We start from the raw sequence: 21,923 nt of genomic DNA, 5'->3' as shown, positions 1-21,923 counted from the left end.
GGTAGAGTATTCTTGAAGGGTGGAGGATCAACCAGAAATGTTGTCATCAAAAGTGTCCTTCGTTAAACGAGAAGGAGCTATATTTGTCTTGCTACGCATCTTTATTATTTAATAAACTGAGTTTTTCTTCTTTAATTTTCAAAGCACATCACATCAGACTGTACTACCTTTCTCTCAAAGTGTGCCCCAACGAGTCATCCAGTTGTCTAGTACTTACTGTCCTTTTGTCAGCAAGTCAATAATCCAGTTGCAGATAGCTATCAAGTCCCAAGTCGAGAAGTTTGGAAATGTATTTGCTTAGGACTGTAGTCAATAAACAATCCTTCTGCCTGGTAGCTGCTGCAAAATCTGCAAAATATTTTTGTAGTTGCCTCCGTGATATTTGTATGATGTGCAAATATTCTTCAAATGCTCTTGCTGGTAAAGCTCCACAAGAACAGATATTATGCTTTATAGAAAATACAAGGAGAGGATATATATTCAAATAAATCTTAGCTTAGCCACACTTGCTTTTTCCAAATTTAATCATGTATTGATTATGCTTAAATTGTTCATTTCAAGGTACTGCAGTTCCAACAGCAGTATAAACAAAAAGACACTGAGCTTCATGAAACATGGATTAGTCTACAGGAGTCCAAAATCAAATGTGATCAGCTAGAGGAAGCAACTAGTAAGCAATGTTACTATTTTGATCAATCTAAAATAAATTTTTGTATGCATTCTGTATGAAATCCAGACCAAGCCTGTTGTTTAGAATTCATGGGAATTATATTATTTTGCTGTTCTATGATAATTAACAAAAGAACCACTGACAGATAAATTGGTGTGGTGTCCTCTACACTGAAGAAGCCAAATGCAGATTGGGTGATTGCAGAGCACAGCACAGCACAGCAGTGATCATGAGCTTCTGGTTGACTGCAGTTTAATTATCCATTTAACTCCCAAGCTGATCTGTCCGTGGCTTCATGCACTATTACAACAAAGCCCAATGCAAATCTGAAGAATAGCACTTCATCTTCCAAAAGAACACGTTACAGCCTTCCAGAATCAAAATCAAATCATTGAATTTTGGGTAATTCACAACTTTGGGTATTTCTCTCTGTATCAGAACTGGTCATTTTTCCGAGACATCCTTCAGATCTCCTGGGAGCTATATCTAATAGATATAATAATAATAATTATTGTAACAAGTACTTTATTGATCTTGAGTGGGAAATTATTTCATTACAGCAGCAACATTTAAAAACATACTAAACAAAAGAAATAATAATATTACCTAATGAAGTACAGAATAATATACACAGTAATAATTTACAAAATAAACAGATTGTACTATGAAGTATGTTCTCCTGTTGCACAGAGATGAACTGTTGTATATGCTTATTGCATTTGGTAGGAAAGATTTTCTGTAACAATCTTTGTGACAGTGGGGCTGAATTGCGTATTCAAACGGGTGTTCCACTGCTTATTCAATAGGTCATGGAGAGGATGTTCCTGATTTGTCCGTGATGGATAATAGTTTGTTTAGTGACCTCCTCTCCATCACTAACTCAAAAGAGTCCGGGTTGTAGCCAAGGACAAATCCAACCTTTTTAATGAGTTTATTTAGTCTTTCTGCATCACCAGCACTGATGCTGATCCCCCAACATAAACCCACAAAGAAGACTGCACTTGCTACAACAGTCTGGTAAAAGATCTCCAACATCCTGCTGCACACATTGAAGGATTTCAGCTTCCTTAGAAAATAGAGTCTGCTCATTGCCTTGCAAACAGTGTTGGTGTTAGTTTTCCTATCAAGAGTGTTGTCGAGGTGAACACCCAAGTATTTATACTCCTCCACCACCGCAACTTCTCGCAGAATGTATACAAGACTCATCACAGTCCTCTTCCTCCTAAAATGATTTTGTCACTCAATGGCAATAGAGGTCTGTGACATACTGGAGCCAAATCTCCAGATATGTCCCCGTACCTGAGCTGTTCTGCTTGTGGAGTGTAGGAGAATTCACTCTAATCTTCCTAACCTTAAGATTATCCTAGGAAGTGACACCTGATCACTTTTATCCATTACAGTTCTTAGAATTTCTTTATGGAGATCACTGCTAAAGAAAAAGTGATCATCTCTTTTGCTTTGAGTAAAGACCATCAGGTGCATGTAGGTTGTGGGATTCCAGAACTGTTTGAATTCATAAATGACACATTTCCTCTTAAGAATCTGGAGATCTGTGTGAATTGCAAGACCTATCACTCCCTAAGTATTGAAACAAGGGATAACATTTCTCATTATTGTTGCCACATATTTAGAAAGTTCACACATCTCTTTCATAGTTAAGCTCTCTATATTACCACCATATTTTACTTATTGTGCTTTGAGGAGTTCGAGAGATTCAAGCTGAATTAACCTGTTGTTTTATAACTTTCCATTTCTGGCTGTGCTAGTGTAGCAAGGCCCTTTTGTAAAATGTTTGTAAATGCTGGTAAAGAGTACTATGGAAATCATCAAGGTGAATTTTCTGCCATAGACAGTTTCTCCATATTGATTGTTCACAATTAACTGTTTACATCCTTACTTTGCCTTGTTTTTCATTTGTTGCACTATTGATTCTTATTAACTCAAAGCAAAATAGCTACAAGTTGAATTTTGTGTCAAGGTATGATGCATAAAACACACTGACAAGAAGTCTTCATGTTTGATATATTTGAATATTTTAGGCAGGATAAAATTAAATCTAATATTAAAAAAAACAAATTAGACATTTGATCTTGGGGCTTGAGATATACAAGAAACTTACCTATTTGACTTAAATATGTTGCAAGCACAAGTAATTTACCATAAGTAAAAATGATAAAGAAATTTAAAGTGTCAGATAAAGCTAAGTATTTGACCATCACAACTATTCTCCAGGTGCCAGCTTTTCTAGCCATCCATACCAAAATGAATTACATCATAACATATATGCTTAGCATTTGATAAGATTGTTTCTCTAAATTCTTAATTTGGATCAATCACCTTTGTGCTAATAAATATTTTTTATTATCTTAAATATATAATCAGAGTAAATGTTTTACATTAATGCTATATGGTTTCACTTTTATAGGAGTCCCAAGGCTGTTACTAATACATGTGGTTATGGCTTAATTTATATATTTTATTGGCAAGTATTTCCTACTCATTGTTGAGTAACAAGAAGTATGGTGGAATGGACAATATAAAATGTTTTAATACATATTCAGTACTTGTGGAAAATATTTAGAAATGTATTTTTATATTGTTATAGTTTTCATTCTTTTTTCATTTATTAAATTGTTTTAAAAGGACATCTCAATGAAAAACTTCTGGAGTTACATGCCAAAGAACAAAATTTGACAACTGAATTGGAAAAAACAAAGGACTTACTGAACAAAAGAGAGGTATGAATTTCTCCTTTGGAAACAGGGAGATTGCCCACAAATCTTTGTTATGTAACAGCTGAATTCTAAAAGGTGCATCTAAGATCGAATGAATTTACACAGGGAAGAATCCAGATGTTCCTCTTTAAAGCCGAGCTTATTAACTATTTCTATTTGCTGATTTGATAATAAGAGCTAACTTTAGAATGTTGTTCTGGAATAATTTCTAGTTTAGAGGAACACAATAAAAGTAACGGCCTTTAACAATATTCAATTTTCATTGTTACTTTAAAGATATATTAACAAATTATATTTAACAACACAATGATGGAGGAACTCAGCAGGTTAGGTAACATCTGTGGAGGGGAATAAGTAGTCAATGTTTCAGGCTGATATTCTTCAGCACTGGAAAGAATGAAGCTAGAATAAGAAGGTGGGTGAAGGGGAAAGGACTATATGCTGGAGGGCGATAGGTGGAAACTAAGTGAGGAGAAAGGTGGGTGTGTGGGGGAGAGATGGGATGAAGTGAGAAGCTGGAAGGTGATAGGCAGAAAAGGTAAAGAGCTGTAGAAGGAGGATTCTGATGAAGAGAAGAATGGAGCATAATAGAGGAGGAGGAGGAGCACCAGAGAGAGGTGAGAAGAAGAAAAGGGGTAAGAGAGAAGTCAGAATGGGGAATGGAAAAAGAGAGAAGGGGAGGGAGTAAAATTTACCAGAAGTTAAGAGAAATTGATGTTCATACCGTCAGGTTGGAGACCCCAAAACAGAATGTGAAGTGTCGCTCCTCTAACTTGAGTGTGGCCTCATTGTGATAGTAGATGAGGCCATGGACTGACATGTCAAAGTGGGAATGGGAAATAGAATTCAAATGAATGCCCACTGGAAAATTTCACGTCTTGTGGTGAATGGAGCGAAGGTTCTCAACAAAGCGTTCCCATTTTTACGTAGTGTCTCACTGATGTGCCAGGAGCATCTGATATAGTAGATGATCCCAACAGACTCACAGACAAAGAGTCAGCTCACCTGGAAGGGGCCCTGAATGGAGGCAAGGAAGGAGGTGTAGGAGAGGTGTAGCACTTGTCCAGCTTTCAGGGATTAATGCCAAGAGGGAGATCAGTGGGGAGCAATGATTGGTGGTAGGAAGATGAGGCGAGTGTGGAAGTCCAGAAATGGAGGAAATGCAGATAAGGGCAGCATCGACAGAGGAAGGGAAATCCTGTTCTTTGAAGAAGGACTTCTCAAATATCAGATATTCTGGAATGGAAAGCCACACCTTGCGAATAGGTGCACCAGAGACAGAAGAACAGCAAAGAAAAGTTAGCATTCTTAAAAGTGATAGGTTTGGAAGAGGTATAGTCGATAGCTGTGAGAATCAGTAGGTTTATAAAAGATATCAGTAGACAGTCTGCCTCCAAAGATGGAGAAAGAGAGATTGAGAAAGGGAAGAGTGTGTCAGAGATGGACCGTAAATATGAGGGTAGGTGGAAGTTGGAGGCAAAGTTGATGAAATTCAGAGCTCAACATGGGTGCATGAAGCAGCATCAATGCAGTTGTCAATGTAGTGCAGGAAGAGTTCGGGACCATTACCAGCATTGGTTTGGAACATGGACTGTTCCACATAATCAATGAAAAAGCAGTGGGTGCCCAAGGCTACACTTTGGGTTTGGAGAAAATAGGAGGAGCTGAATGAGAAATTATTGAGGGTGAGGACTAGTGCTGCGAGAGGGAGAAGGCATCTGGGCCTCACCCGCAACAATTTATCTTATTCAGTCTGTTGTCTAGAAGAAGCGGAGAGCTTTAGGCCTTCCTGATATACAGGGATTGGACATCTATAGTGACAATGAGGCAATCAGGAGCAGGGAACTTAAAATGATAGAAATGATTGCGAGCATGAAAAGTGTTATGGATTAAGTGGGAAGGGATTGAACCAAGGGGACAAAATGGAGTCGAGGTATGTGGACATGAGTTCATTGGGGCAGGAACAGGCAAAACAGTGGGCCTATTTGGATAGTCAGACTTTTGGATCTTGAATATGAGGTAAAAACAAACTGAGGTTGGCTGCAGTGGATAAGAGACATCTATATTGAGGTTGGTGATAAGTGCAGGAAATAATGGCATTATACTCCTTAGTGGGGTCCTTTGCAAGGAGTATCTAAAAGGAGAATTGCTGCTTGACCTCTGCAAGATAGAGGACTGTCTGCCAGACTACAACGGCTCGCCCTTATCTGTGGGTTCAATGGTGGGTTTGGGATTGGTGTGGAGAGACTAGAGGTCAGTATGTTCAGAGTGTATGAGGTTTGAGTAGGAGAGAGGAATACTGAATTCATAATGGTTGATGTATTTTTGGCAGTTAGAGATGAAAAGATCTAAAGAGGGCAGAAGACCAGAGTAAAGTGTCCAAAAAGCAGAGGAGTGTTGAAGATGGGAGCAGGGGTTGTCATTACAGGATGGGAAATCCTTTCCAAAGTAGTAGGCTCAGAGAGGGAGATAATGGAAGGGGGACAAAGGTAAGGCCCTGCTGAGGACAGTTCATTCTATCTCTTTTTTAAAATAATTTATTTTTTTATTTAAGTTCATCATCAAACAAACATTTCCATAAGATGTATTTCAGACATTGTACATATATATATCATTATATATATATGATATATATAATCATATATATCACAGATCTCCACAAAGTATTTATCTGAGGTACACACTTATAGAAAAGAGTGGAAAGAAAAAAACAAGCAAAAGGAAAGAACTATGTACAAGTAGGGAGTGATCTCTTTTTTTTTTACAACAGATTCATTGATTTGTGAGAATAAAATCAGGCCTATGAGGCATTATGTAGTTAAACCATTTTTCCCAGTATGAATCAAATTGTTCCAAATTGAATAAAATTCTCTTACGTTTGATTGGATTTAATAGCCCATTGACATTAAAAGAAATGAATTTTACCTTGTCCTTAACCATCTGTATTTATCTGTCAATGTATCATTGAAATTAGAATAAAACTTAATCGATCTACTCCCTGAACAAATAAGAACCAAGAAACGCAAATAATAACAAAAATGGCAACAAACGTGTGATTCCAAGGCTGAGGTCTCTAGTAGATGACCCTGCGTTGAGCTAGAGGAAATGTCTAGCTGTGGGGGATAACCCCTCCTACTTGTGAGTTGATGGCCCCCATTGCAGTATTCATAAAAGTCAGTGAACAAATCCATTACACAGAAAAGATTTCCCTGTGTACTCCTCATATATATGTGTATATATATATATCTATATATATACACACACACTACATATATATATTATCATTTTGGTGGGGAAAAAGGAGTAAGTGAGCGAATAAAGAATAACAACTAAGTAATATAAAATCCACATTATAATAAGTATTTCTTGAGATAGGTATATCACCGTGTACTTTTGCTTCCATTTAGCTTCTCAACATTTTTAAAGTTAGCCAAACCTTATGGCTCTTCGGAAGGGGGTCAGGGCTGTCTTTAGGAAACTCCCAGTCTCTTCCTGATATATTTCTCTCGGCCTCCTCCTGTCTCCTGCCTTCTCGATTCTCGCACTATTTCCCAAGCGGAGCAGGATAATTCCTCAGTCAGGCTTTCCTTCGTTTTGGTCACGCTGACGGGCAACCCTTTGGCCTTCATGTCTGTAGTCGCCTCTTCCACTGTCTGGTACAATGGCATCCCGTTGTCATAAAACACTCGAAGTTTAGCAGGGTATGGAGTTTGAAATCTAATCTTATTTTGCTTTAGTACTCGCTTTACTTCAGTGTATTCTTTGCATTTCTGCAGGACCGCAGGGGGGTAATCTTGGTTCAAATATATTAATTTATGGTCGAAAAACACTCTCTTCTTACCCCAGGCCCTTCATAGAATCTCTGCCTTGGTGCTGTACCAAAGGAATTTAATTATAATTGAGCGTGGCTTTCTATCTTGGGTAGGTTTTGGGACTAACGCGCGGTGGGCTCTTTTGACTTCCAGCTTCATAGCCGAGGGAAGATCCAACGCGTCCTGCAGTAACTTTCTGACAAACTCCTTCATAGACGAGCCCTCCGCTCTTTCGGGAACATTGTAGATTCTGATATTTTTCCATCGTGATCTTCCCTCCAGGTCAAGCAGTTTACCTTCTTGGTGATGTAATATTTTTATTATCTTACTCAGTATCCGTTCCACGTTTTGAATGCGATCTTCCACCTTCTCAATTCAAGTCTCTGCCACCGCTATTTTTTGATTAATGCTAGCGAGCTCTGCCTTAATATCATGGAGCTGCTGCTTTATTTCTTTCTGGACCTCCATTATTTCTTTCAGGATTTCAAAGATATTTGCCACTTAACCTGAGCGAGGTCCAGCATCCGCCTCGCTAGCACGCGGTCGGGTCGGAGAGCCGCTCGCTGCACTCCTCTCGGCCGCAGGCTCCGCAGTCGCTTTTTTTATTTCCGTTCTTTTTCCCCATTCTTGCCCCTCTTTTCAGTTCAAATATTTTTCGAAAAATATTATATTTGATGGGATAACAGGGCTTAATACATGTTTTTCAGGAGAAGCTAGTGACTTAAGCTGCCATTCTCGACAATGACATCACCAGAACCAGTTCATTCTATCTCAAGGAGGGAAAGGTCCCTACAAAAGATTGCTGAGAGGATCATCAACATCTCTTTTCCACTCAGAGATATTTATTCAGAGCACTGCATATGCTCTCTCATCCATATACCAATCTCTGACACCGCCCCCCACCACAGGCAGGAAATACCATAGCACTAGTATAAGAACAGCTTCTTCCCCCATTTGTAAGACTACCACCCGGTCTGATCATGTATGAAGTGCATAGTAGCCTTACTCTGTTTACTTTTTAAAACTTATGTTGCAAATGTACCTTATTTGTTCATTTATTTGTGTAATATCACTGTGTCGTGTGAGTGAGTTATATGTACTGTGTTGTGCACCTCTGTCCAAAGGAACATTGATTTGTTTGGCAGTATACATGTGTATGGTTAAATGGCAATAAACTGAACTTGAACTTGAGGTTGGAAAGGATGATGAAGGCACAGTGGGGATTAGAGCTAGGGTCAAAAGTGGGGTAGAGAGTTGGAGGGGTCAGCAGAGGGTAGGGTTATGGTATCCAGGTAAAATGGGGAAGGAGGAAGATGGAGACTCAGGAATAAAGAGTGGATTGGGGAAGGGGGAGCCTGAGAAATTCAGGATGGTGGGGAGTAGTGGGAGAAGAGGAGCTGAGGGATCCACTGGTCAATGAGGAAGGTCTCAGCCTGGCTGTGGAGGCAGCTGAAGTTGGAACCAGAGCTGGAGATGGCAGGATTCATGCTCCAAAAGTGGCTAGGGCTGTTGGAACTGCAGCTGGAGGCAGTGGGATCATGGTCTGGAGATAGCTAGGGTCATCAGAACCAGAACTAAAGGCAGCGGGGTCTGCACTCTGGAGGTTGCCTGAGCAGGGTTGGAGCAAGAGCTAGGAGGTAGCAAGGTCGTGGCCTAAAGGAAGTCAAGGTCTCAGTAGGAGGTGGCAAAGGCTCTGGTTTGGAGACAGCTGATCTTACAATACTTCCTGAATATAAGGAGAAAAATTTGTGGTTGAAAGCATTGATCTGACAGAGGATGAAGTGTCAGAGAGGTCTGTGGGAAGTGGTGGAGAGTGAGCTGTGACAGAGAAAAACACCGGGCCTGCAAGTATCTCCAAATGGCGGTGAGGGTGCCGTGTAGAATCTGGTGGGAGAAACAATCAAACACAAGCCCCTGGGATCCTTACTGAACCTAACTAGGAGGCCTGGAAATAGAGCTGGAAGCCATATGGAACAATATGGCAATGGAGATTTCCCATGGAGGACACGTGGTTGTGGTAGCAAGTCTTGGTGAGCGCACGGACAAAGAGTTATGCCACATCCACACTAGACTGGATAAATCCATAAACGAAGCTTTTTCTCTTCATTTTGACCCTCTGTCCACATTGAAATGGCGTTTTCCTCCACCGAAAACAGAGTTTTTCTAAAACGCCATCCAGTGTGTGTAAATTTGAAAACGCTGCTTGGGCAGAGTAATGTTGACGGGGTAACCGGAGATTTCTAGAAATGCTGTCATAATATGCCAGAACAGATGATGGTGGCAGCACGGCATTTCATTGTTTTCTTGAACGCAACCCCCACACAACCTAACAATTTCAGAACAGACGACAACGAGACTAAAGCCAGAAGAGTTAGAAATGTACTCACCAAATACTTTGACCCATAAGTTACTGAATAAATAATACTCACTTTGCCCTGTTTTCTGTCCTTGCTTGTAGGAAGGTGGTTTACCTAATTATGCAAGTACTTCTCTAACAAAAGATGTGTAACAGCCTACTGTAACATTGTATGGAAATACAAGATAACACTGCTGCAGACATGTTTTATACATTTAACAAGGTGCTTTATTAATGCAAAAGAGTTAGTCAGTTTTTCAATGTTTGTGTGTCTGCTGGGTCATACTGTCCGTGAACTCCCTGTCAGTTGCCTCCGTATGCTCCAGTATTTGTGTTTTTCTTTAATTTTAACTCCTGCTATGCAAGAGCCAACAGCTGTCCATCGTCTGCAATTTCCTTTTACGTTTTTCTAGTCTGTAACTGCACACACGTACACTTTCACAGCCAAATTCGACACCAAACATGTCGCTTGTTTAATGTAGATGTGTACTGCGCATGCTCTGTAGGAGGAGATTCGCTCAAATACCTGTTTTAAAGTGGATGGAGTTATTTTCAAAAACACTTGGTGTGGACGCCTATCGTTTTTATGTGAAACCGTCATTTTCAAAATTATCTAGTCTAGTGTGGACATAGCCTTAGAATGCAGTAGAGATTGCAAATGGAGCGCAGATAGAAATGGTCTGACTAAACTCCCATCAAAGAAAATATTTTATTTAATCCAGTATGTGAGATTACCACTATTTACATAGTTAATTCTCCCTTAGTTTTAATTATTCTCAGATATTACTTCTCACAATTTCTCCCATTCCCTTAACTTTCTGATAGGCATAATTTTTTTTACTCTGTAGCTCCTGATACCTCTGACTTAACTTCCAGAACCACATTCTTATCCCAATAGATAAGAACCTAGATCAGTTGCTCAATTTGTCCTAGCCCTTTTCCCCTCTTCTGATTACGGCTGAACTACTGATTCTGCAGTTTGTTCAGGCTCATTTTCACCATCTTCTTATTGTCATTTAGTCTTTCAATTGTAGGACTAATCCCTGCTTCTTGAAAGAAAATGGACAATAGCAGTTCTGGTCTTGACTTTAAGGTACAGCAGAGATTTGCCAAAGCAAGCCCATGAAAGGGATGGTTCTTGGCATACTGAATTATATTCTAGTCATTGTCTTTTTTGATGCACTCTTGAACTTCAGTGCCAGGTTCAGATTGTCCATCATACCTCTGATATTTATTCTCATTCATAAAGACACTAGTCTCCTCACTGTCATTGATCAATGACTGAAGCTCCTGCATTACATCATATTTTTAAATCCACCCCCTACTTTTATCTAAACCATCACTAAACACAAGGTGTAATATTTGCCATCTGGATCAACTCTAGCTAAATTACCCCAATTTGATGCATTACAATGTATGTAGTTTAGAGATCAGCTCAGTAATTTTAGCAAAATTTTCTCAAGGTGAAGACACTTGCTGCAGAATAGATTCCTAGAGGAACTCATTGTTGTATGAAATTCTGAATTACATACAATTACAAAAATATGAAAATCACTTCTTATTTGACCTATTAATTCTTTGTTTACTTAGATTTCTCAAAAGTATGTTGAAGAAGAATTAGAAAGTGCAAAGGAAGTCATAATTCAGATAACGAAAGAAAAGGAAAGCAGAATTGAAGAATTTGAAAAAGCTAAATCAAACAGTGCATTAGCAATTGATGGACTTAAAAATACAGTAAAACAGTTGGAAGAGTCCTTTAGAACAGAACAACAAAGGTAACAAAATTGATTATAAAATGCTTTGTATTTATTCTCTATTTATATGTCTAAGATATAAAATATGCAATAAATATATTTTGCTGACTGGATAGACCTGTATAAACCAACAACAATGTAAATACATTTTCAACTAATTGTCATTGTTTAATATTTGATAGATGCATGTTTAGCATTGTCTCTGTCAAAAAAGGTCACCTTAAGTGTGGGGTCAAGTTTGGTTTGAAAATAATTCTTACTGTAAATTCAAGTGCGTGTGTCTTTTTTTAAAAAACAGATTTGAGCAGGTCCAAGAAACGTTACAGATTTCTTCTTTAGAATTGGAAAAAAAGATTGCAATACTAGGTAATTATAAAATGTTTTTATTTTTATTTGTTGGCTGGATTAAAAATCATTTTTCTGGTTAATTGGGACATAGGGGGACCAATACAGTTTGGCCCAATTAAACAGATGCCACAATTAGCTGAAGTTTCATGGAAATAGTTAAAAAGGTGTGTAAAAAAGAAACTGTTTAACTGAGTTACGAATTATGTATTTAAATGAAATACAAACCAAATTGGAACACTATGGATACTATTACAGTACTATAAAACTGGATATTATTTCAAAATAGTATTGGAGGAATTCATACAAATTATGCTGCCATGTTCTTTTAATTGACTAAATGAACAAAATCAGTGCATATACCAAATGCAGCTAATGGACTGCCTTCATACAATGCTTTTGACAATTGTATCCTCCAAATCTTCATTTTAGTAACATTCAAGATGATCAATACCTTCAAATTCTTCGTAGTACCAAACTTACTGAAGTAGTGAAACTATTTCATTTTTATTCCTGACGTGTTCTGGTATCTTCAAGCCTCAATTCTGGAAACTGCAGTGAGCAAAACACAGTTCTGAATGTCTCGCTGCTCATTTCTTACCAACTATCAGTGACAAAAAGCTTTTTCAATTCAAACACATGCAACTGACTTTATTTAAAAAGTGTTCACTTGAAGCACAGTATTGTGTCTAATGGCCATACAAATGCATACAACTGATGCTAGTTAGAAACTGTCTGGCAACAGTCTCCTCTCTCAATTAAACAGTATCCCAAATAAATAAAGAGAATCCTGGCTATTTTCTTGATTAGTTTTTGTTCTCTAAGAGTTGTTCCAAATAAGTGATTACCCCAATTAACTGATGGCTTAATTAACCAGAATCCACCATATTTGTAACACCTCAAATACTACAAGACTAGCTATCAGAACAATTGTTTCCTCAAGGTACTACAATTGCTCTGTTAACTAGCTGGCATTACAACTAAATTACTCTATATTCTCTGTTTGATGGAATCTAATGGAGATTCTGATTGTAGTAAACTTAGCACATGTACTTCTTTTAGTACAGTGGCATGCAAAAGTTTGGACACCCAGTCAAAATTTCTTTTACTGTGAACAGCTAAGTGAGTGAAAGATGACCTGATTTCCAAAAGGCATAAAGTTAAAAATGACACATCTTTAATATTTTAAGATAATTTATTTACAGTTTCAAAATAACAAAAAAGGAAAAGGGCCTGAAGCAAAATCTGTAACCAAAGCTTTTTCTCTTCGTTTTTACTCTTTGTCCACACTAAAATGGCCATTTTGTCCCCCAAAACCAGAGCTTTTCAGAAACGCTTTCCAAGGTGTGTATTTTTGAAAACTCTGGATTGGCCAGATCAGTGTGGTCGGGGTAACCAGAGACTTCTGAAAACGCTGTCAGACAGCAGTGCACTATTTCATTGTTTTCTTGAACGCAACCCAACAATTTCAGAACAGACGGCAACGAGACTGAAGCCAGAAGAGTTAGAAATGTACTCACCAAATACTTTGACCCAAAACTTATTGAATAAATAAGTATACTCACTTTGCCCTGTTTTCTGTCCTTGCTCGTATGAAGGTGGTTTACCTATTTATGCAAGTACTTCTCTGACAATAGATGTGTAACAGCCTAATGTAACATTGTATGGAAATACAACACTGATGCAGACATATTTTATACATATAACAAGGTGCTTTATTAATGCAGAGTTAGTCAGTTTTTCAATGTTCGTCGTCAGCTGGGTCAATCTGTCCGTGAACTCCCTGTCGGTTGCCTCCGTATGCTCCAGTATTTGTGTTTTTTTTTACTTTTAAGTTCTCCTGCGCGAAAGTCAACAGCTGTCTGTCATTAAGTTTTTCTAGTCTGTAACTTCACAAACACGCACTTTTACAGCGACATTCGACACCAAACATGCTGCTTGTTTTCAGTAGATGTGTCCTGTGCATGCGCAGGAGGAGATTCGCCGAAATCTGAGTTTCAATGTGGTTAGAGATATTTTTAAAAAATGCATAGTGTGGACGCCTATCATTTTTATGTGAAACCGGCATTTTCAAAATTATCCAGTCTAGTGTGGATGTAGCCTTAGTAACACCCTGTTTGGTAAGTATCACAGCTTGTAAACACTTTCTGTAGCCAGCTAAGAGTCTTTCAATTCTTGTTTGGGGGATTTTCGCCCATTCTTCTATTCTTCCTTGCAAAAGGCTTCTAGTTCTGAGAGATTCTTGGGCACTGCTCTTTTGAGGTCTATTCACAGTTTTTCGTTGAGGGCCATGACAAAACCTTCAGCTTGCGCCTCTTGAGGTGGTTCATTGTGGATTTTGAGGTGTGTTTTAGGAGCATTATCCTGTTGTAGAAGCCATCCTCTTTTCACCTTCAGCTTCCCCCCCCCCCATAGACAGTGTGATGTTTACTTCCAGAATTTGCTGGTATTTAATTGAATTCATTATTCCCTCTACCCATGGAAATGTGCCCCATGCCACTGGCTGCAACACAAGCCCAAAGCATGATCGATCTACCCCTATGCTTAGCAGTTGGAGAGGTGTTCTTTTCATGAAATTCTGCACCCTTTTTTCTCCAAACATACCTTTGCTCATTGCAGCCAAAAAGTTCTATTTTAACTTCATCAGTCCACAGGACTTGTTTCCAAAATGCATCAGACTTGTTTAGATGTTCCTTGGCAAACTTCTGATGCTGAATTTTGTGGTGAGGGCGCAGGAAAGGTTTTCTTCTGATGACTTCTCCATGAAGGTCATATTTGTGCAGGTGTTACTGCACAGTAGAACAGTGCACCACCACTCTAATGTCTGCTAAATCTTCCTGAAGGTCTTTTGCAGTCAAATGGGGGTTTTGATTTGCCTTTCTAGCAATCCTACGAGCAGTTCTTTCAAACTTTCCTTGGTCTTCCAGACCTCAACTTGACCTCCACCATTCCTGTTAACTGCCATTTCTTAATTACATTACAAACTGAGGAAACGGCTACCTGAAAATGCTTTGCTATCTTCTTATAGCCTTCTCCTGCTTTGTGGGCATAATTTATTTTGATTTTCAGAGTATTAGGAAGGTACTTAGAGGAGCCCATGGCTGCTGATTGTTGGGACAAGGTTTGAGGAATCAGGGTATTTATAAAGCTTTGAAATTTGCACCACCTGGCCTTTGCTAATGATGACTGAACAAGCCATAGCCCTGACAAGCTAATTAAGGTCTAAGACCTTGGTAAAAGTTATCTGAGAGCTCAAATCTCTTGTGGTGCCCAAACTTTTGCATGGTGCTCCTTTCCATTTTTTACTCTAAAATCATACAAAACAAAAATAATACACTAATCTTGCTTAAGATATTGAAAAGAATGTTTCATCTTTAACTTTGACTTTGGAGATCAACTCATCTTCTACTCACTTAACTATTCACAATAACAGAAATTTTGACCGGGGTGCCCAAACTTTTGCATGCCCCTGTAATGTTTAATTGTGGTTGGTAGTCCAACATAAGCTGCATTAGCACCACCTATTGAACATCATTTAAGCACACCAAAAATTTTTCTTCCAGAAAGTCTCCTCCACCTTTCACGTGTCCCTACAATCGCACATAGTACTATGAGCACTAGCATCCCTTGATCATTAGCTAACAATCTTCTAGCATTCCATTGTAAACAAGAGAAAGAAAAAGTGAAAAAGAATAAAACACATTAACAACCCTGCTCTGAAGTTGGAATATTATTTATCCCTCTGTATAAAACATTAATAACTTCTAGAGTTAATTTTTTATCTCCAGCCGTTTTCTTCTGCATCTTTTAAAATAATTTTAAGTTTTTCCATGCTACTTTTAGTTTGACCTGTACAATTTACCACACCTACCATGAAAGTAACAAATTTTAGTTTACTGTATCAGTAAACAAATCCTTTGTCATAAAATCATACACTTTACACACTGATTGTAATCGGTTAAGAGGCCCATTGACAATGCCTTCTGTATTCCCTGAAGAGCCTCTGCATATGAAATACACATATCTACCTGAACACATTGCACTTCCACAGCTTTCTTATACAGTATACAGAACATCCTGCATAAGTAGAGTCATGTCCCCCTCCACAATTGCTACACTTTGGCCCAATGCTTTCTCCACAATTACCATAATCACGTTCTACACCACATCTACCACACTTCTTTTTACCCTTACATACAGCTGCTATATGACCAAACTTCTGGCACTTGAAAACATCTCAGAGGGAGCAGCATATAGACTAGAACCATATAACTCACATATCCTAACTTAACTCTATCCAGCAACTTTCTTCCATCAAATTTAATCAATACCGATAAGCTATCTGTTATTGCTCCACCACAAAACTTAAATGTTTAGTGTATAGAACTTTCCCCCAACTAAGTTATTTTTAAACTTGGTCCATGGATACATCTAGAGGTACTCCTGTGATTACTCCCCAATGCCATTGTTGTACCTTGTTGTTACTTTATTTTCTCCCACAGCCTTTAACCCTAAAGCTTTCTCACATTATCTTTACAAAACACTAAGAGTGCCCCACCTCTTGAAGGTCTTGCTCCCACATATTTCCTAACACTTCTTTTCAAATCATTAGTTGATCTAATTGGATTGATATCAGAAACAAGTCCACACTCAACTGAGCAGTGCCCTAAACACTCCCTTTCTTCTTTTATTTAAATGTTGTCTACTGCCTTCATTACTAGATAAGCTACTGGAATCCTCAATTGGCTGTTTATTTTTTCCATTTCCCAGAAACCTTTCCTTTCCTCCAATCAATTCCTAATACCCAATATGTTCTCCTGTTCGCTACCTGACATTTCTGCCCTACAACCCTTCAATCTCCCAGACTCATTTGTAGTCATCACATCAAACCAGCAACTGGACTAATTGAAAGAGGTGTTTACTGCAGCACATGGTAACTTATCAGTCAGGTGAATATAGTTAAAATTAGGATTGTACTTGTGAGCAGCACTTAGGATTCATACAGGTGGAATACTAAATCTCAGGTCAGAAATGTACAAAGAACCAGTGAAACAAAACTTGGAAGCAGCCCTTTATAAATTTCCTGGCATCATTGTACATCCAGACCAATATGTTAATTAATTACAATACTACTATAGTTTTGCTGCATTAGAAAGTTTCAGATTTACTGATCACCTGTGTGGAAAAAAGATACAAGGAGGTATACAGGAAGTGTTGAAAAAATTTCTATTTAAGTTAGATCTTCATATTACTAAAGTTTTTTTTTCTTTCAAATAAAGCTTGAATTGTAGAATTGATATTATATTTTCTGAATTGGTTTGTTTTAATTTATAACTTAAGCTATCACAGAAGCTGAACTGTATTCCTGGATAAAATAGGTTAATTACTGCACCAAAGTGCAATACTCAACAGGGACATTCCATTGAACTTTTCAATGACCTTTGTGTTTAGAAGAGTATGTTGAATTCCTAAGCTGAAGAAGAGGAACATGCATTGATATACATTGATAGTTCAGGAATTATGCAATGCAGAAAGGTATATCTATTTGAGTATATTTAAGGAAGCTTCTTTACTGCTTACACTTCAGTAGGGAAGTAGTCACAATGTTGTGTGCTATGTTATTATGGAACCTGCTGACAATATCCACACCAAGACAATCAGCAATTATTGTTGGTTATCAGTGCAATTAACTTCTAGCTACTTATCATTTGAAGCCATTTATTTCTATAGTAAGTTCACTCCTGATCCCAAACTCTTACTTGCTTATCTGGACACATCTACAGCAGTCCTAACTTAATCCAAACTCTTTAACAATCTCTTCAAAGTTCTTAGATCATCATTCACTGTGAACATTTAAATACCAATAGTTCCCTTCAATACTGCTGACCACTTCTAGTCTTTTTCTGCATAACGTGTTGATGATACTGAAACATTTTGTCACTGAAAGAAAGTTTGTTCTTTGAACAACAGCCAAAGTAGACATACATATTGAAAATGTAGCAGAAAAATTAGATCTGAAGCTAGTAGCAGTCTGCATTATGGGCTGAATATGAATTGAGTACTTAAAGATGGTAACATGTTGAAGATAAAGTGTTCTGTGTTGAAACATTCCTTCGACTCATTTTGCCAAGTTCCCCCTTTTCCTACTGTAGTAAGGTCTGCAGGTGTTGCATACAATTCATCAGTCACCACAGAACCCACATTCATATGGCAGCACATCATCCTTGAAAGAAGGGAGAGTTTAAGATACAGAACCATGTATAACACAATCATTAAGTAGCCTGCTGAGTTCTTCCAGCATTTTCTGTTATTATTCTGAATGATGTACTTTTTTCCCCCGAACTCATTTTTTGAGATCTGGACATTGCCAGCAAGATCAGCATTTATTGCCCATCCCTAAATGCCTATGAGAGGGATGTGGTGAGCTGCATTCCCCAACCTCTGCATTCCCTCTGATCAAGGTATTCCCAGGATGCTATCAGATGGATAATGCCAAGTTCTAAGCCCAGTGATGATGAAAAGCTATGAACATCCACAATAGGATGGTATGAGATTCAGAGTCTGCAGATGGTAGATCCCCTTGCACTGGCTAACCTTGTTATGGAGTCATAGGTTATATAGATCAGAAACAGGCCCTTTGGCTCAACTCATTCATGTCTATCGAGCTATCTGTCTGAGCTAATGTCATTTGCCTGCATTTGGCCCATAAGCCTCTCAAACCTTTTTCCAAAGTCAAAGTAAATTTATTATTAATGTATATGGTACGTCACCATTTACAAACCGTTTGTACTACCTTGAGATTTATTTTCTTGCAGGAATTTACAGGAAAATAAAGAATTTATGAAAACTATACCTAAACAAAAGCTGACAAACAACCTGTGTACAAAAGGCAACAAAAAGTGGAAATACAAATAGCCTATCTAGTCTGTATTGAACTATTCTTCCTAATCCATCGAGCTGTACCTGGACTAGAGACCTCCAAATGCCTCCCATTAATTACTTATCCACACTTATTGAGTGTTGAGATTGAACTAGCATCTACTACTTCCACTGGCAGCTTATTCCATACTTAATCACCAGCTTCTGAGTGAAGTTCCCCCTCATGTTCCCCTTAAACATTTCACCTTTTACCCTTAACCCATGACCTCCAGTTCTAGTCTCACCCAACCTCAGTGGAAAAAGACTGCTTGTATTTACCCTATCTATTCCCCTCAATTTTGTATCTCTATTACATATCCCCTCAATCTACATTTTAGAGAATAAAGTCCTAACCTGGTCAATCTTTCCCTGTAATTCAGATCTTCAAGTCCTCGCAACATCTTTGTTAATTATTTCTGTACTCTTTCAATCTTACTGATATCTTTCATGTTGATGGGTGACCAAAACAGCACCTAATACTCCAAATTAAGCCTCAATCGATGCCATATACAACTTCAACATAACATTCCAAATTTTGCACTCAATTTTGTGATTTCTGAAGGCCAATGTGCCAAAAGCTCTCTTCACAACCCTATCTATACATGATGCCATATTCAAGGAATTATGGACCTATATTCCCAGATTCCTCTAATACCACATTCCTCAGTGCCCTACAGTTCATTGTGTAAATCCTACCCTGGTTTATCCTCCTAGTGTAACACCTCCCACATCTGCATTAAATTATTTCTGCCATTTTCAACCTATTTTTTCTAGCTGGTCCAGATCCTCCTGCAAGCTTTGATAATCTTCCTCACTGTACACTATGCCACCAATGTTGGGGTCATTAACAAATTTGCCAATCCAGTGTACCACATTGTTGTGCAGATTGTTGATAGGGATAAATAATAACGGATGCAGCACCAATCCCTGCAACACACCACTAGTCATAGGCCTCCAGTCAGAGAAACAACCATCTACTACCATTCTGACTTCTCCCATGAAGCCAAAGCTGAATCCAATTTACTGCCTCATCTTGAATGCCAAGCAACTGAACTTTCCTGACCAGCTTCCAATATGGGATCTTGTCAAGTTCAAGTTTAATCATCATTAAACCATACTTGAATATCCATGAATACAGTCAAATGAAACAGTGTTATTCTGGGGCCAAGGTGCAAAACACAGTACTAACAGTTATACACAGCACAAGGCACATATAGAATAGCAAGCACATAAGATATCTGTAAAATACAGTCACAAAAAAAAACCTTGGATCCATGAATGTTGCAGCAATCTTGAATTGAACACAATATGGCTTGTCTTCTGTTGAGTGAACACTAGGGGCAGCTCCGATTCCAGCTTGTGTGCTGTGCCACACCGCTGCCCCCCCCCCCCCACCCCGCCCCAGTACTCTGGAAGTTTTTCCAGGAAGCCTTCCTAATGTCCATGGAGACATTTACTATCTTTTTCTTCATCACCTTTCCTGGTAAATTCCTTAAAGAAACTTATTAGATTGGTTAGGCGTGACCAGAGATTACCTCCTTAATTAAATAACAGGGTTTCCTTTCCTCTACCATTGATGCAGAGCTCACTCAGTCTCCTCCATTTCCTGAACATCTACACTCACCCCATCTTCCTGCCACCTTAACAGTGATAGAGTTCCTCTTGTCCTTGCCTACCACCCTATAAGCCTCCACATCCTATACATTATTCTCCACGGACTTCCACCCTCTCCAAAGTGATCCTACCATCAAACATCCTCCCCCAACCCCCACCCCTCTGCTTTTATGGGGATCACTCACTCCGTGATTCCCTTGTCCATTTGTCCTTCCCTACTAATCTCCCTCCTGGCACATTTCCCTGCAAATTGCCAAAGTACAATACCTGCGCATTCAGCTCCACCCTCACCTCCATTCAGGGCCCCAAGCAGTCCTTCTAGGTGAGGCAGCACTTCACCTGCAGAGCTGCTGGGGTTGTCTATTGTGTTCAGTACTCTGGATGTGGTTTTCTCTACATTGGTAAATTGGGGGACTGCTTTGTTGAGCACCCACTCCATCCACTAAAAGTAGAACTTAATGATGTCCAAACATTTTATTTTCCATTCCCACCCCAACATGTCAGTCCTTGGCCTCCTGTTGTGCTATGAAGAGGTCACCCTTAGGGTAGAGGAGCAACACTTTATATTCCATCTGGGTAGCCTCCAACCTGATGACATGGGTATGGTTTCTCCTAGTAAAAATTTTTCCCTCCCCATTCCCTCTTTTTCTATTCCCTGCTCTGGCCTCATGTCTTCTCACCTGCCCATCACCTCCCCATGTTACCCCTCCTCTTTGTCTTTCTTCTATGGTTCACTCTCCTCTCAGCTTCCTTCCTCTCCAGTCCTTTATCTTTCCTACTCACCTAGTTTCACCTATTACCTTTCTAGCTACCGTGCCCATCCCTCACCTTTTTATTCTGGAATCTTCCCCCTTCTTTTCCAGTCCTGAAGAAGGGTGTTGGCCCAAAACGGTGACTGTTTGTTTATTTCCAGGTATGCTGAGTTCCTGCAACATTTTCTGTGTGTTGCTTTGGATTTCCAGCATCTCAAAATTTCTCTTATTTAATTATAGATGGTGTGATGGGTAGTCTCTTTCCAGGGCCCAGATGACTTATTGCTAACCTCAGCTTTCTAGTAGAGCAGCATGACCTTTCCAAAAGCTCAGAGTTCTCTGTGAAAAAAATTAAGCTTCTAACAAACATTCCTTATTCAGTTTCATTTGTAAACAAGAATCAGTCTTCACTTCTTAATGCAAATTTCAAGCAATAATCAATTTGAGGTTAAAAGCATAGTTTTGCACACAGCATGGGGTTGGCTGCTGAATATGGTTTGCAAAGTGAAGTGACCATAAGCACTCTTTTCTGCATTAGCCAAATGCAAGAAAAGGGGTTATTAGCACATCAAATATGATTAATCAATAGTTAGGATATTTGTGTACAGTACTCAAATCAGGCCTCACAGGATTAATTTTATGTGTCTGGGATTTCTGTCGCCAGAAGCTTTTAGTCCATCTGTGAATTACTTTGTCCCAACAAAAGGTAACTGGAAAACACCCTAATCAAATAATGTCAACACATTCTATTTATTTGTGGTGTTAAATATTTGTTAAGAATTATTTTTCTAGATCTAACCTGTATCACTTACAATAAACTGTATTTAAACTAGTTTGTTAGCTGGAAGTATCTCCCCATTGATAGAGAAGGGTACCTATCACTCAAACAGTGGGTATTTGGAGCTAGACCAGGAAAGTAAGCCAATCCTCAAAAGAGTGGGTGAATACAGTCTAACCTCCCTATGGT

The 21,923-nt window shown here is 38.7% G+C and overlaps 1 protein-coding gene across 1 annotated transcript in view; it reads left to right on the top strand.

The window, feature by feature from the left end:
* The window catches only part of sycp1 (synaptonemal complex protein 1), a 275,829-nt gene that overhangs the window by 110,375 nt on the left and 143,531 nt on the right, over positions 1 to 21,923 (top strand). The window contains exons 11-14 of the mRNA XM_073055277.1: positions 562 to 670; positions 3,314 to 3,408; positions 11,164 to 11,348; positions 11,626 to 11,693. Coding sequence (XP_072911378.1) covers positions 562 to 670; positions 3,314 to 3,408; positions 11,164 to 11,348; positions 11,626 to 11,693 — 457 coding nt within the window. The remainder of the gene's footprint in view (positions 1 to 561; positions 671 to 3,313; positions 3,409 to 11,163; positions 11,349 to 11,625; positions 11,694 to 21,923) is intronic.

The sequence above is a fragment of the Hemitrygon akajei genome, chromosome 8 (assembly GCF_048418815.1).
Source record: "Hemitrygon akajei chromosome 8, sHemAka1.3, whole genome shotgun sequence".
In the NCBI taxonomy this organism is placed as follows: Eukaryota; Metazoa; Chordata; class Chondrichthyes; order Myliobatiformes; family Dasyatidae; genus Hemitrygon; species Hemitrygon akajei.
The sequence above is the reverse complement of the archived record's forward strand: the minus strand, read 5'-3'. Positions and strand labels throughout refer to the sequence as shown.